Source organism: Musa acuminata, chromosome BXJ3-8 (genome assembly GCF_036884655.1).
Source record: "Musa acuminata AAA Group cultivar baxijiao chromosome BXJ3-8, Cavendish_Baxijiao_AAA, whole genome shotgun sequence".
Taxonomy (NCBI): Eukaryota; Viridiplantae; Streptophyta; class Magnoliopsida; order Zingiberales; family Musaceae; genus Musa; species Musa acuminata.
Window position 1 is genome coordinate 234,644 of NC_088356.1, and position 12,235 is coordinate 246,878.

A 12,235-nucleotide genomic window follows, 5' to 3' on the forward strand; every position below is an offset into this window, starting at 1 on the left:
AATCTATTTCGGAAAGAGCCCTCTCGTCTAACTTGTGTGGTTCGGTCCTCCGCTTCGATGCAGGGTCATCTCACCGTCAGTGTGACGGTGATCGCTTGGGATTTGGTGGTGGCCAGAAGCTTATGATAATAATAATGGCGTTGTTCTTTTTAAGCGTGAGTTGGCGAGGGACATGAGCCCGGTTGATAACTAGCAGTCAAGGGATGGGTGTTGTAAATAAAGATAGTAATCATTGCTTTGCCATAAGGTTTAATGGTAAATTAATTATTCAGGGCCTCCATGGAGGGAGGAATGTCATCACGACCGAACGAAAGTACTTTTTTTTTTTTTCTCAAATTATTAGCTTCCATTACTCGAAAATTTGAGCTTCCGTTATTAGCGTCAATGTCAAGTAAGCAGCATTTAAAGAATCTGAGGTCTTGTAACAGGCGGATGATTTAAAGAATCAGTATTTGTGAGGTCTTTAAATTATAGTGACCTCACAATTATAGACTATAATGTTATTAAAAATAATAAATGATAAGAATAATTATTGAAAAAGTTTTATTGAAGTAACTTTAGCTTTAATACATTAACATGTTCCCTCTCCTATTTATAGAGAAAGGATTGGCCGTGGAACCAAAGACAAGAGCGAAACTTCGCTTTTCTCACTACTCAGGTACCATGATGAAAATAATAAAAAATAAAAACAATTATTGAAGAAGCTTTATTGAAATAACTTTAGCTTCAATACATTAACATGTTCCCTCTCCTATTTATACAGAGATTTCCTCATATAGTTGGAAAAATCTTATCTTCTATCAAATATAGGATAGAGGACTGAATATTAAAAGACGAGACATAATACTATAGTGGTGGGTCTTCGAGTGCTGACAGAACTTGTGCTTTGGAGGGGATAGCATAATTTTGATCGTAAATGGAGTATGGATGATCCCAAAACGTAACCAAATCTATCATATAAGTGCTCTACAAAGGCATAACCCAACTCATGTTTGAGCAAGACTTCTATACTCTTGAAGTGTGACGGTGATAGAGTGAATTTAAGTGAATCCAATCAAAGTAACCCAACTCTTTATCAGCTCTGCATCAATTGAGAGTCCTTTTAAAGTACTTAAAATTCAGCAACCAACAACTTCTCACCTTTGGGTGATCGACTACATAAGAAATAGTAGTATGTCAATACACTATCTTCTCATCAAGTTACCTTCGCAATGGGAGATAATGTGGACCTACTTGGAGGAGAGGGTGAAGGATTAGAAGATGAAGGGGCAAACTTCACGAGAGAAGGCCACATACTCTCCAAATTTTATAACATGGCACTGTAAAAAGCTCCAATCAATAATAATCAAACTCTTGTAAGGTGACACCTTATAACCTATTGCAACGTAGGATGCTACAATATTATGAAAATATAAAACAAAAGTTCTAAAAAAAAAAAATCCTTACTTCTGAATAAAATATAAAAAGAACATCTAAGATGATTTCAACATATCAAAAGGATACTGTTATTCTAATTGATTTAAACATACCATAAACATTTATATAATGTAGTGATCTAATACAAAACTGAAATATGATTCATATTCCATATCAAAAGAGAGCAAAATCTACTTAAACCCATAAAATAAAAAAAGTAGAGAATAGTAAGACGTAGGGGGAAAAAACAGAAAAAGAGAACATTGATTACACATTATAAGATGCAATGTAATGACACTCAAAACTACATAATTATAATAACACCCTGGATAGAGCTTAATGCTAGAAATGGTTCCGTCTGGCTTACAATATCCAAGTCCAAGATTGTTGTGCTTTTAGGTGGCTGTACATGTACCATACTTGTAGCCTTGCGTTACTGCTGATGATGCAGCACCTCGAGAGGTAACTTTTTTAACCATCTTACCCATAAACAGTATCCACCAAATACTTGTCAAGACATAGATCTCATGCAACTCTCCACATACATCTCTTATTCGTTAGCATACATTATAGCAATTAACATTTACAGTCTGCTTCATGAGTCCGCACTGCCTACCAGTGCAAGCAAGAAACTCTTGTAATATCCAGAAGTGTCACCGATAACATCATCATTCAGAGTGGCTCGGTATCTCTTCTTATACTCCTCTTTTATCTTTTTCATATCGATCTCAGCTCGACTTACTATAGATCTTGTAAGAGAGGCCTCATCTGTTCCAAGTCCTAAGATTGAAGATCTTATCACCTAGAACAACAAGTATTTTAAATAACAAAACAATATAGAAAAACACATTTTTGTTACAGTTCTTGTGATATTACCTCCGCAAAGTGTCTCTCAGGGGAAGTCAGGCACCAAACAATAGCCTTAAGCATTGAGAACAATTGGCTGCTGCCTTGATTGCTGATGTCCTGTTCGAATTATTAAGAATGTTGACTATGAATCTTTTAGCTCACTAAACATCGAGAAACATTTGAAAGAGAATAACAGCAAACAATTCAACCGAATACTTGAAGCAAGCAGAAGTTTTTGGATGTTGTTTTTAGGTTTCAGCATAATTGTCACCTATAGAACTACTAATCTGGATCTTATTTGTTGAAATCTATTATTCATGAATTTCTAAACCTAGATAGAAAATCAGATGGTTAGAAATGAAAAATATAGCTTAGTGTATTTTGTAATTCCTTTTCTCATTGCTCTAAGCACCTCATCAATGGCTTTTCCAAAATTTTGCTCATAATGCTTGAAAGTTTCTTTGAGTTGAACTTTGTTCCTTGTGCTTAGTATGCGAATAACTTCCGCATGGCAGGGTTGGCTTTTTCTAATGGCATCATGGAGCTCAGCTGCCTCAGATTTTGCTATCTCCTCGTCCACATGCTCGCCATCATACCTATATGAGCTCACTAGTTGAACCAACAACTGCGCAGAAGCAAAATGGCATGAACTGTTCCTGTCAAATACTCCACCAGCTTGCCATATTAAAGTAAGCGAGTACATATATATTAAAATTATGCATCTCAACTACCTGTCTGAGAGGGTTTGTTTCAGAGAACTTGAAAGCTACGTCTTCTTCAATAGATGATAAGAAAAGGGAATGATATGCCTTTCTGACAGCCATCAGATGATCTGAACATGATGCACAGGCAACTTCTATGATCACCCAAACATGACGATCATCTTTCTTTTTCAATGCTTTGTGTGCAAGCTTGGCATCTCGTTCTGCAGGGTCTGCCGTCCACAACATCACGGCACCCTATACCACAAGACAAAAACATTCTGGGTTTACTTCAAGATGTAAGAAAATATGAGATGGCTTTCTTATTACCAGATTTGGTCCAACAACAAATAACTGTAAGCTCAGACTTGCCATCCAATGCCTGTACGTTTGTTAAATGTGTCCTGTAACTGGTGATACCCAAGAACAAATATCCTACTCAAAATTGATAACCTTCAATGCTGAACTTGTCCTGCATGACTTTTACAATTTGTATATATTGAAACAATCATAGTCCGTGACCACTAAATCAGCAATTGATACTTTCCTGTAGCTAAGTTTTTCATCTATGCACTTTCTTTAATCATGAGAATTAGGAACAGCACTAGAGTTCACAACTGAACAGAGAAACAAAAGAACTTGTGAGTTCCTAAAACATTGGTTACATTTTTCTTTTTCAACTGATCCAAGTTATAGCACATCAGAATGAAGTTCCCAAATGCGAATCTAGAGAAAGAAAAAAATTGATGTCACAGAACTGCCAAACAATTTTCCAGAGTAGAACTGGACATCTTGAAACTTTGAGTAAAGAGAAAGATCAGAGGCTCCAAGAAGTTGAAACAATGAAATTTGATTTCTTCTCCACCTTCATTCTTCAATTTGATTGATCCGGATGGTCATATAGCATTCTAATTCTCCTAGCAACCACATACTTTATCAATAAAGAAAGCCCAAACTCCAGCGAAAAGCAAAAGCATCTCCAACTACTAATGTGCAAAGGCTTAAACACCACAATTTCCACAAATCTCACATGATGTAACATTAAAACTACATGTTCACGCAGATCATGGTATAAATTATTGTTTCTTCCGACCATAAGTTAATAGATTATGAACATTGTAGTGGTCAAGGTTCTCGATAGTTATTGAAGATAATAATGTCACCGCGCTCCTCCAAAGCCACCTAATTTATCCTATACAATACTAAATTCAACTCCAATCTTGAAACAGTATTGGAGTTTATAAAATAGTTCTAAATAATATTAAATAAAAAAATGCACAAGCGAGTGAATTGCCCCATAAGGTACATAGTAAAGAAATTTATAAAAATCCAGTCCAAAATTGCAATCAAGACCACAAAAGATTCACAATTCTTCAAGCTGGAAGGCATAACTAGATATTACCCTGAAGTCGCCGGATAGCTCCGAGTGGAGGCGTTGGAGGAGTGATTCATTGTACAAGCGATCATAAGTCTCAGAGATCGCAGCACGCTGCGCCGCTTTCCGGTGGCACAAAATCCCGATGATGGCCTGCTCGTCCGTTCCCCACCCTTGGCATACATCGTGTAAGATCTGTGTCAGTGGCCTTAAGAATAATGATACATGCCGCACAACATCAAGCTGTAGTACATCGCATGGTTACCTTGGAAGGCTTTCCTCAGATTCTGGGCGTCTTGCTCGGGAGATGGAAGGGGGTTTGGGACTGTGATGGACGCCATGATCCCCTCCTCTGCCGGTGCGAACAGGTGGGAGACTTTAGGCTTCCACCCCACCTCTTTGTATGACAGCTGTGGCATAATTGAAAGGCAGTTGGATGAAAATGACATTTCCCTTTTATTCTGGGGTATCTTTGGGCCCACATGAGCACCTAACGGTTTAATGTAATCGCGTGGATCACATGTCGCAACGCAACTATTTCAGGTTATGCTTGCGGGTATTACTGGCTCGCGTTACCGTTTAATTTAACTAGCATTTGAATGCACCAAATAAGAATCAATAAATATTATTAACAAAAGTTTGAATGTACCAATGAAGATGTCATTCACGTATAATATCAATCAAGAAAGTAATAACACTCTCACTTATTTTCTTACCCACAAGGTTTATTTTTGTTCTTAACAAAGTCATAAAATCTGATCGTCTCATAAAATTTTATATTCTAATTTTGGAAAGTTTGCTTTAGTCCATATATATAAACCTAAGAAATCTACATATCTTATTTGGACTCTCCTTGGATACGAATCTCTTAGGTTGTATCATATACACCTCCTCCTAAGGGTTATTATTAAGGAACATGATTTTCACGTTCATTTGTCAAATCTCATCGTCATAGTATATTGCAATAGCCAACAAAGTTTGAATAGATTTCAACATGACTACAGGTGAGAATGTTTCATCATAGTCAACACATTATTTTTAACGATACGCATTAGCCACTAACCTTGCTTTATAAGTCTCCACCTTTCATCTACTCCAATCTTCTTTTGAAGATTCATTTGCAACCAATGGGTACGATACTTTCAGGTGCATCAACTAGGTATCAGGATCTCTTTTATTTTCTGAGTTTTAAATAATGTTTTATTGAGTTTGTTAAGAGTCGGATAGGAGCTTATTTAATATTTATTTATTTATTAGGAGTCCAAGTCCTAATGGACTCGGGGGTGGAACTCTATAAATATAGATGTATCTATTTCTTTTCATCATCTATGAAATATTATTCTAGTATTTCAGCAAATCCTAGGAGGTCGATCCTCTTGAAACAATCAAGGAGGATGATCCTCTCAAAGTGATCATCCGTTCCCGTTGTAATTCCTTGCATCACATTTCCACCGCAGCCATCATCAAGTCTTTTCCTCAAAACAGCAACTAGCATTAGCGCCACATTCTGCTCAAGCGAGAAAGGACTACCGTTGCAAGTCCACTGCTGACCACCCTCATGCCAATCATCATTGTTTCCCAACTGTGGTCCTTGGCGTCTCTACAACGACTCCTCTTCCTTTGCAATTCCTCATCCCTCGCAGCAATAGAAATAGGGCAACTTCCTCCATGTCTCATCCCACCTTCCACTGCAGTCGTCGATCACCATTGTTTCCGTCTTCTTCACCACCGGCATCGATAGCAGCAGCCGCAGCCTCAGCCTCAGCCCTCGACTACTCACGACCCCTCGGTGCTACCAACGTCTCATTCCACACAATGACAGAAATAGGGCAACCCCCCACACCTTATCCCACCTTCCGTCGTAGCCGTTGATCGCCACTGTTTCCGTCTTCTTCACCACTGGCATCGACAACAACAATTGTTGGCTCAGCCCTTAGTCGCTCATGACCCCTCATTGCCGCCAATGTCTCATTCCATGCGGCAACAGAAATAGGACAACCCCCCCATGCCTCATTCCACCTTCCGCCACAGCCACCGATTATCGTTGTTTCCTTCTTCTTTGCCACTAGCATCAATAGCAGCAACCATGGCCTCAGCCCTCAGTCACTTGCAATCCCTCGGCATCACCAGCGTCTCATCCCATAGTGCGATAGAAATAGAGTAATCCCATGTCAATCATCGTTGTTTCCCAGCCCTTGGCAATGCTACTCCCAGCCGAGTCACTATTTCTGCCTCCCAGCCATGCCCTCAATGCTGCCTCGGGCCGATGTCAACCTCCCAGCCTCAACAGCAGCCCTTGATAAAGATGTTCTCAGTCGCAACACCATCCAGCCTTGCCCTCAACGTTGCCCTAGGCCGACGTCACTAAAAGTTGTACTAAATAGGACAATGCTAATGCCTTGACTAGACATCAGAAATAAGAACCGGGGATTATAGATCTGTAATCTTATGCAACAGCTACCGATAACTCAATGAAAGCCCAATTAGAAGCCTTCGAAACCAAAATTGAGAACCTACCGATAACTCAATGAAAGTCCAATTAGAAGCCTTTGAAACCAAAATTGAGAACCAACTGCAAGAAACCCTTAACGATTTCAAAAAGAGCTTATTGGAGAACTTTAGCAAGTTTCGACAATGTGAAAATTCAAATCCTGCATTAAACCGATCTAAAGATATAGGAAAAGGCCTCAAGAACATAACACAAGCTACCAATGCATGAAGGTGAAATTTCTAAGATGGGAAGATGGGGATCCGACCAATTGGAAGAAAGATATGTATAAGAAAGATTAGTGTGCAAAAACATACGGAATTGAAAACTACGCGTATAAGAAAGATGTGTTACCTAAGGAGATCATATAACCCTGAAAACCTGCAGATCTATAGGAAATGATGAAGAAGGTCAACTGTCCTCCTCTCTAGTAGTGATCCACATGATAGGGGCTGCGAAGACGCTCCTCAAATCGTTGTCTAAATCTTTTCCTTGCGCGTACCACGCAATCAAGAAGGGGCTGCCCCTTCTTACTATCCATGTTGAATCTTCGATTTTGATGATGAAATCAATTGATGAAGTTATAATCTAATCAACATTTGAGTGATGTAGGACTAACTTCGATCATGGAAAGACAAATCGATTGAAGCAAGAGAATCAGAAGTTAGGTCGGAGAGCATCATTTCATAAGATTAGACGTCGGTTCGGAGGACTAGTCGACATGTTGGCAGAAGGACTTCATGCCATGAGTTCGGGCATCAGGCTAGAAGGATCGAACATTGCTCTAAGAAGATCAAATATTGTGGGAGGTCAACATGTCGATGGTTGGGCATGTGCCAAAGATTCGAACAAAGCACCAGATGAACCAATGACATGTTGGACAATATAGGATTAGTTTTTGTAATCGATCATGTCTTGATCGAAGTAGGTTAGATCGTAATTAAGTTAGTTTTGGGTATAACCATACTAACTCAATTAGGGGTCCATTAAGCCTGATCTAGTGTTGAGTTGGGCTCATTGGGATACTTATTCAGTGACCCAAAGTTAGGTCAAGCAGTGCCACCACCAACATAGACGGTGGAACTGCTTGTGAGCTAGAAAAGTATGAAATATACTTCTTCCAAAAGATCCGGTAGTGGTACCACCTAGTATCAGTGTTGCAGGCAGTGGTACCACCCAACAAACGCGATGGTATCACCAGTATCCTAGATACCCGGGATGAGACTTTTTTTTGCTCTATTTTTGAAGTTATTTAGGGTCTATAAATATCCCACTAATTCCTACTAAGGTAAACAAGAAAGAGAGTAGAAATAGGAAAGAATACTTGAGTAAAAAAATGTTATAATCTCTCTTGAAGTATAGAGTCTCTTCCTCCTAGTGTTTAGAAGCATTTCTAAGGGAGGAGTGAGGTCTTAGTATAAAAGAGATATGTAAAAGTTTTCTTCTGAGCATCTGAAAAAGAGAAAGAGTTATAAAAAGACTAGTTGATCTTCACTCATTGAAAGAATATCGAAAAAGAAATTGGGAGTGGACGTAGGTCGGGATGATCAAACCATTATAAAATTATATTATATTTCTATTCTGCTCTTTATTATCATTACTTATTGATTGAATTGTCTACCACTCTCACTTGCAATATATTTCTGATACGGCTTCATCAAACAAAATTTTTTAAACTGACGTTTTAACGAAACACTAACTCAACCTCCCCTCCCCCCCTCCTTTAGTGTCGTTTACGGTCCTAACAGTCCACATGCCCTAAATAGAGGCTGTTGGCTAAGGATGAGAGAGGGAGAGGAAAATATTAGGTGGCAGCAAAAAATCCTAGCTCATTGTCCTTTGATTCCCTCCTATTTATATACGCCCCCTATCAACTTAACCCTAATAGATCTTATCATATTGGGTAATGGATCTCCATTCAACTACTCAAGCCTCTTAGATAAGTGGGTCTCTACCTAATAATCTCTCATTGGCTCTTATTGGATCTCATTTATATGATCCAATAATTCAAGGGCTTATTGGATATCGAATAAGATAGGAGCTCCCACGGATATCTCATATTCAAATCTCGACTCGTCGCAACTCCTACCATATGTGTGACTCTCTAGGCCCATTATCAAATTGGTCATGAGTTATACCTATTAGAACTCCTTCTGGCTCAGTGGATTATTATCTATATAATGCACTTGACTCATCGATTACGGATGTACTAGGCCACTACGTCATAGTCCCCAAATGATACAGGGGAATTCAATCCATTGGACATGTCTATCCTCGGTTATCATGTATCTATAATCCCTTGTCTATCTAATACCCTAGAGACCGTATACTGAGCATGGTGCTATCAGGCCCATACGGTTTCTACTTGAGTCTCGCTCTAATCAGATTCTCCTATAGAACTCTTTCTCTCTTAATCCAAATAACCTTGGTTAGGGATTTGCTTAAGCAAAAATATATAGGATATTCCTCTCATAACACCAAGAATGGATGATCCTCTATCGACACTCAATAGTTCTCGTAAGGTTGGCTGCTACTCTTGATTATCAGTTGTGCTAAATTTGGAAGTTCCAGACTTATAAGTTTAGTATCAAAGAGTGTTGTATTCATATAGAACATCCTTGGTGTCTCAAGTCTAAGGACCAAATACACTATTGGAACGATGAAATCGCTATTGACAATAAGGCATCATCAACTATCCAGCATTCTGTGAGCGGATTATTCAGTGAACTCATTTTCCAATGAGCACCTACACCGTATCCCTAGTGTCCCCACACGAGCAACCAAGAGACTAATCGTCTCCATCATATGGATGTGTGTACAATATACTAGTATATTCAGTCATCTTGATATCTCTCTCGAGTGATCTATGATCAGAATTATTTATGATCTGTGTTTAAAGGCGAATCGATCTTATTATCATGATCTCATCACGATCTGATTCTCATTACACAGAATTATGTCACACGTGTCATCACTTATATGATTAACTTGTGAGACATCTATGAGTATCAATCTCTTACTTGACCTAAAGGCAAATCATATACGTGTCTGATCTCAATCAGACCCTTGTAACGTTTTAAAAAAAATCTAAGATATTATCTTCAGATAACTTTGTCATCTACAATATTATCTTCAGATGAAATTCTTTTCATTGCTACATCACCTCGAGTCACGACCACTTTAGCAATCACCTCATTGTAATATAAGGGAATGAACCCCTCGTGACACCTCAAAAACCACTCGCCCACGGTAACACGTACGTAGGCCATCGAGCAGAATCGTCGCTTGCCCACCAAAAGAAACCTCGAGACCTCTAAAGATCCAACATACAAACAAGTATTGTTTAATTAGCTTGACTGATGTCTGGAAATGAATTAATTAGTTACTCACGTGCACCGCAAAGCACACACCCATTCAAAGGTCAAAATAAAAGAATACAAAATTTAAATGTATATCCTTATATGTATACAATTAATCTCTACCTATTGACTAGTGGAAATAATAATAAAATTAAAAATCAGATTGATGTTGATATTTTATTTTTTAGTAGCAGGAATATTTGTTAGTTATTAATCAGAGTATTTATATATGAACGATTTAAGGATTTGAAGGGATATACATGAGAAATGTAAAATTTTTGGAAACACATATATAATATTCAAATATAAAGAGGAAATATGTTATGTCGATGTAGATAAAACATCAAAGAACACCATTATTTCACATCAATGCCATTGAAAAGTATGCCAAATCAATGCGACAATTCCAACGACGAAGCTTCCTCGAAGCTCACTGCCGTCTCCCACTCTTCTCTCTCCTCATCCCTGTTTTAACTCTTTCCTCTCCCCTTCTCTACCCTCCCCACCCAAATCTCTCTCTCTCTTTCTCTCTCTCTCTCTCTTCCTTCTTCCTTCTTCTTCTTCTTCGTGTTCTTCTTCTTCTTCCACGCCTCGAAATGAAGCTAAGTGTGGATTCCTTCTTGAGCTCTTTCAAGAAGTACGCCGCCGCCGCAAAGAACAAGAAGGGCAGGCGCGCCATCGCTCGAGCCGACGCTTTGAACGCGTCTTCTTCTTCTTCTTCCGCTTCTTCTTATTCGGAAGAGTACTCGACGACGACTGGCCTCCAAACAACGCCGAGATCCGTCCTCCAAGCGGCCCACGGAAAGACGCCGCTTTTTCTCTTCCCTGATGAGGTCTCCTTGCTTGACCTGTTCAACATGTTCGACTGCGACGGGGACGGCAAGATCACGAAGCGGGAGCTGGAGGCGGTGCTGCGGCGGCTCGTCCCGGACGCGCCCACCGCAGAGGAGGTGGCGTCCATGGTGGCGGAGATGGACCGCGACGGCGACGGGTGTATCAGCCTGGACGAGTTCGCCGCCCTCGGACCCGCGCTGGCCGCCAGCGCCGGCGGCGGAGAGTCCGAGCTCCGTGAGGCGTTCGCGGTGTTTGACGCTGACGGGGACGGCAAGATCTCGGCGGAGGAGTTGCTGGGCGTGTTCGCTACGCTGGGCGACTGCGGGTGCACGCTCGAGGACTGCCGCCGTATGATCGGCGGCGTCGACGCCGACGGCGACGGCTTCGTGGGCTTCGAGGACTTCGTGCGCATGATGGACGGCCAGATACGTCGATGACCAAAATGGAGGGCGGTGATGGGCGGAAGGATGGTTTTGTGAGACGAAATGTGAAAAAGACCAAAGGGTTGGGTGCGGATCAATCAACCCGATGGAATCAAAGAAAAAGGTTACGTTTGTGGCTTCTTCATGTACAAATATCTTTAAGAATTACTCAAGAGGTTTCTTGGCTTTATTTCTCCATCAGTTGTTATTGGTATGATGAGCGAATACGGAGAAGGAACAGCCATGATGAACGAATATGACGAGGATGATGATGGCTCACACAAGGTTTTAGCCTTCAAGTTTCCACATTGGGCCCATACTTATCATTATCCAAAGTGATAATGATGAGGGTTAATATTATCACTTGTAATTAGTTATCATTACCATCTCGTTCTTTATATTTTCAAAAATTATATTGGGATCTCTATATTTATAAAAGTGAAATATTTAATTTTATTTCTCCTCATCGACTTTACTGATAAAAAAATTATACGTGTTTAGTGGTAAACCAAGGTAAAACAAAGTCAGCACGTGCTCAGTGATCAATTTTATAGTATTTCGATCAACAGAATCGATGAGGACAAGTATAGAGATCATAATTTAACTTATGTAGATGCAAACTTAGACATGCATAAGATGAAACTGCAAGAAATATATCTGTTTTTTTTTATATTTGCTATAAGAAAAGATTTAATGTTGTATATTTCTTATCACTTATTTGTTTGTAACGAATGCCAATTTCATAAGTATTAGTTATTTTAGATACTTTTGTTAAATTATTTATTGTATTA

General features: G+C 39.5%; 2 protein-coding genes across 2 annotated transcripts; one reads left to right on the forward strand and one right to left on the reverse strand.

Annotated features, from left to right (window-relative positions):
• Window positions 1-1,651: 1,651 nt before the first annotated feature.
• Window positions 1,652-4,759, reverse strand: LOC135644747 (annexin D3-like). Its single transcript, XM_065162622.1, has 6 exons — window positions 4,607-4,759; window positions 4,369-4,514; window positions 2,997-3,224; window positions 2,678-2,890; window positions 2,293-2,382; window positions 1,652-2,218 (listed from the first exon to the last, which is right to left on the reverse strand). The coding sequence occupies exons 1-6, from the start codon at window positions 4,680-4,682 to the stop codon at window positions 2,012-2,014; spliced, it is 960 nt and encodes a 319-aa protein (XP_065018694.1). The 5' UTR covers window positions 4,683-4,759; the 3' UTR covers window positions 1,652-2,011.
• A 5,898-nt stretch (window positions 4,760-10,657) lies between these two features.
• On the forward strand, window positions 10,658-11,634 carry LOC135646071 (probable calcium-binding protein CML18). Its single transcript, XM_065165199.1, has one exon. It carries the CDS (start codon window positions 10,785-10,787, stop codon window positions 11,457-11,459), a length of 675 nt encoding a protein of 224 aa, XP_065021271.1. The 5' UTR covers window positions 10,658-10,784; the 3' UTR covers window positions 11,460-11,634.
• The last annotated feature ends 601 nt before the right edge of the window (window positions 11,635-12,235 follow it).

Coding starts and splice junctions, on each gene's coding strand:
- LOC135646071 (XM_065165199.1), top strand. CDS start 10,785: ATGAAGCTAAGTGTGGATTCCTTCTTGAGCTCTTTCAAGAAGTACGCC.
- LOC135644747 (XM_065162622.1), bottom strand. CDS start 4,682: ATGGCGTCCATCACAGTCCCAAACCCCCTTCCATCTCCCGAGCAAGAC. Junction 4,515..4,606: donor TCTGAGGAAAGCCTTCCAAG/GTAACCATGCGA, acceptor ATGTATGCCAAG/GGTGGGGAACGGACGAGCAG. Junction 2,219..2,292: donor CTGAGAGACACTTTGCGGAG/GTAATATCACAA, acceptor TTGTTGTTCTAG/GTGATAAGATCTTCAATCTT.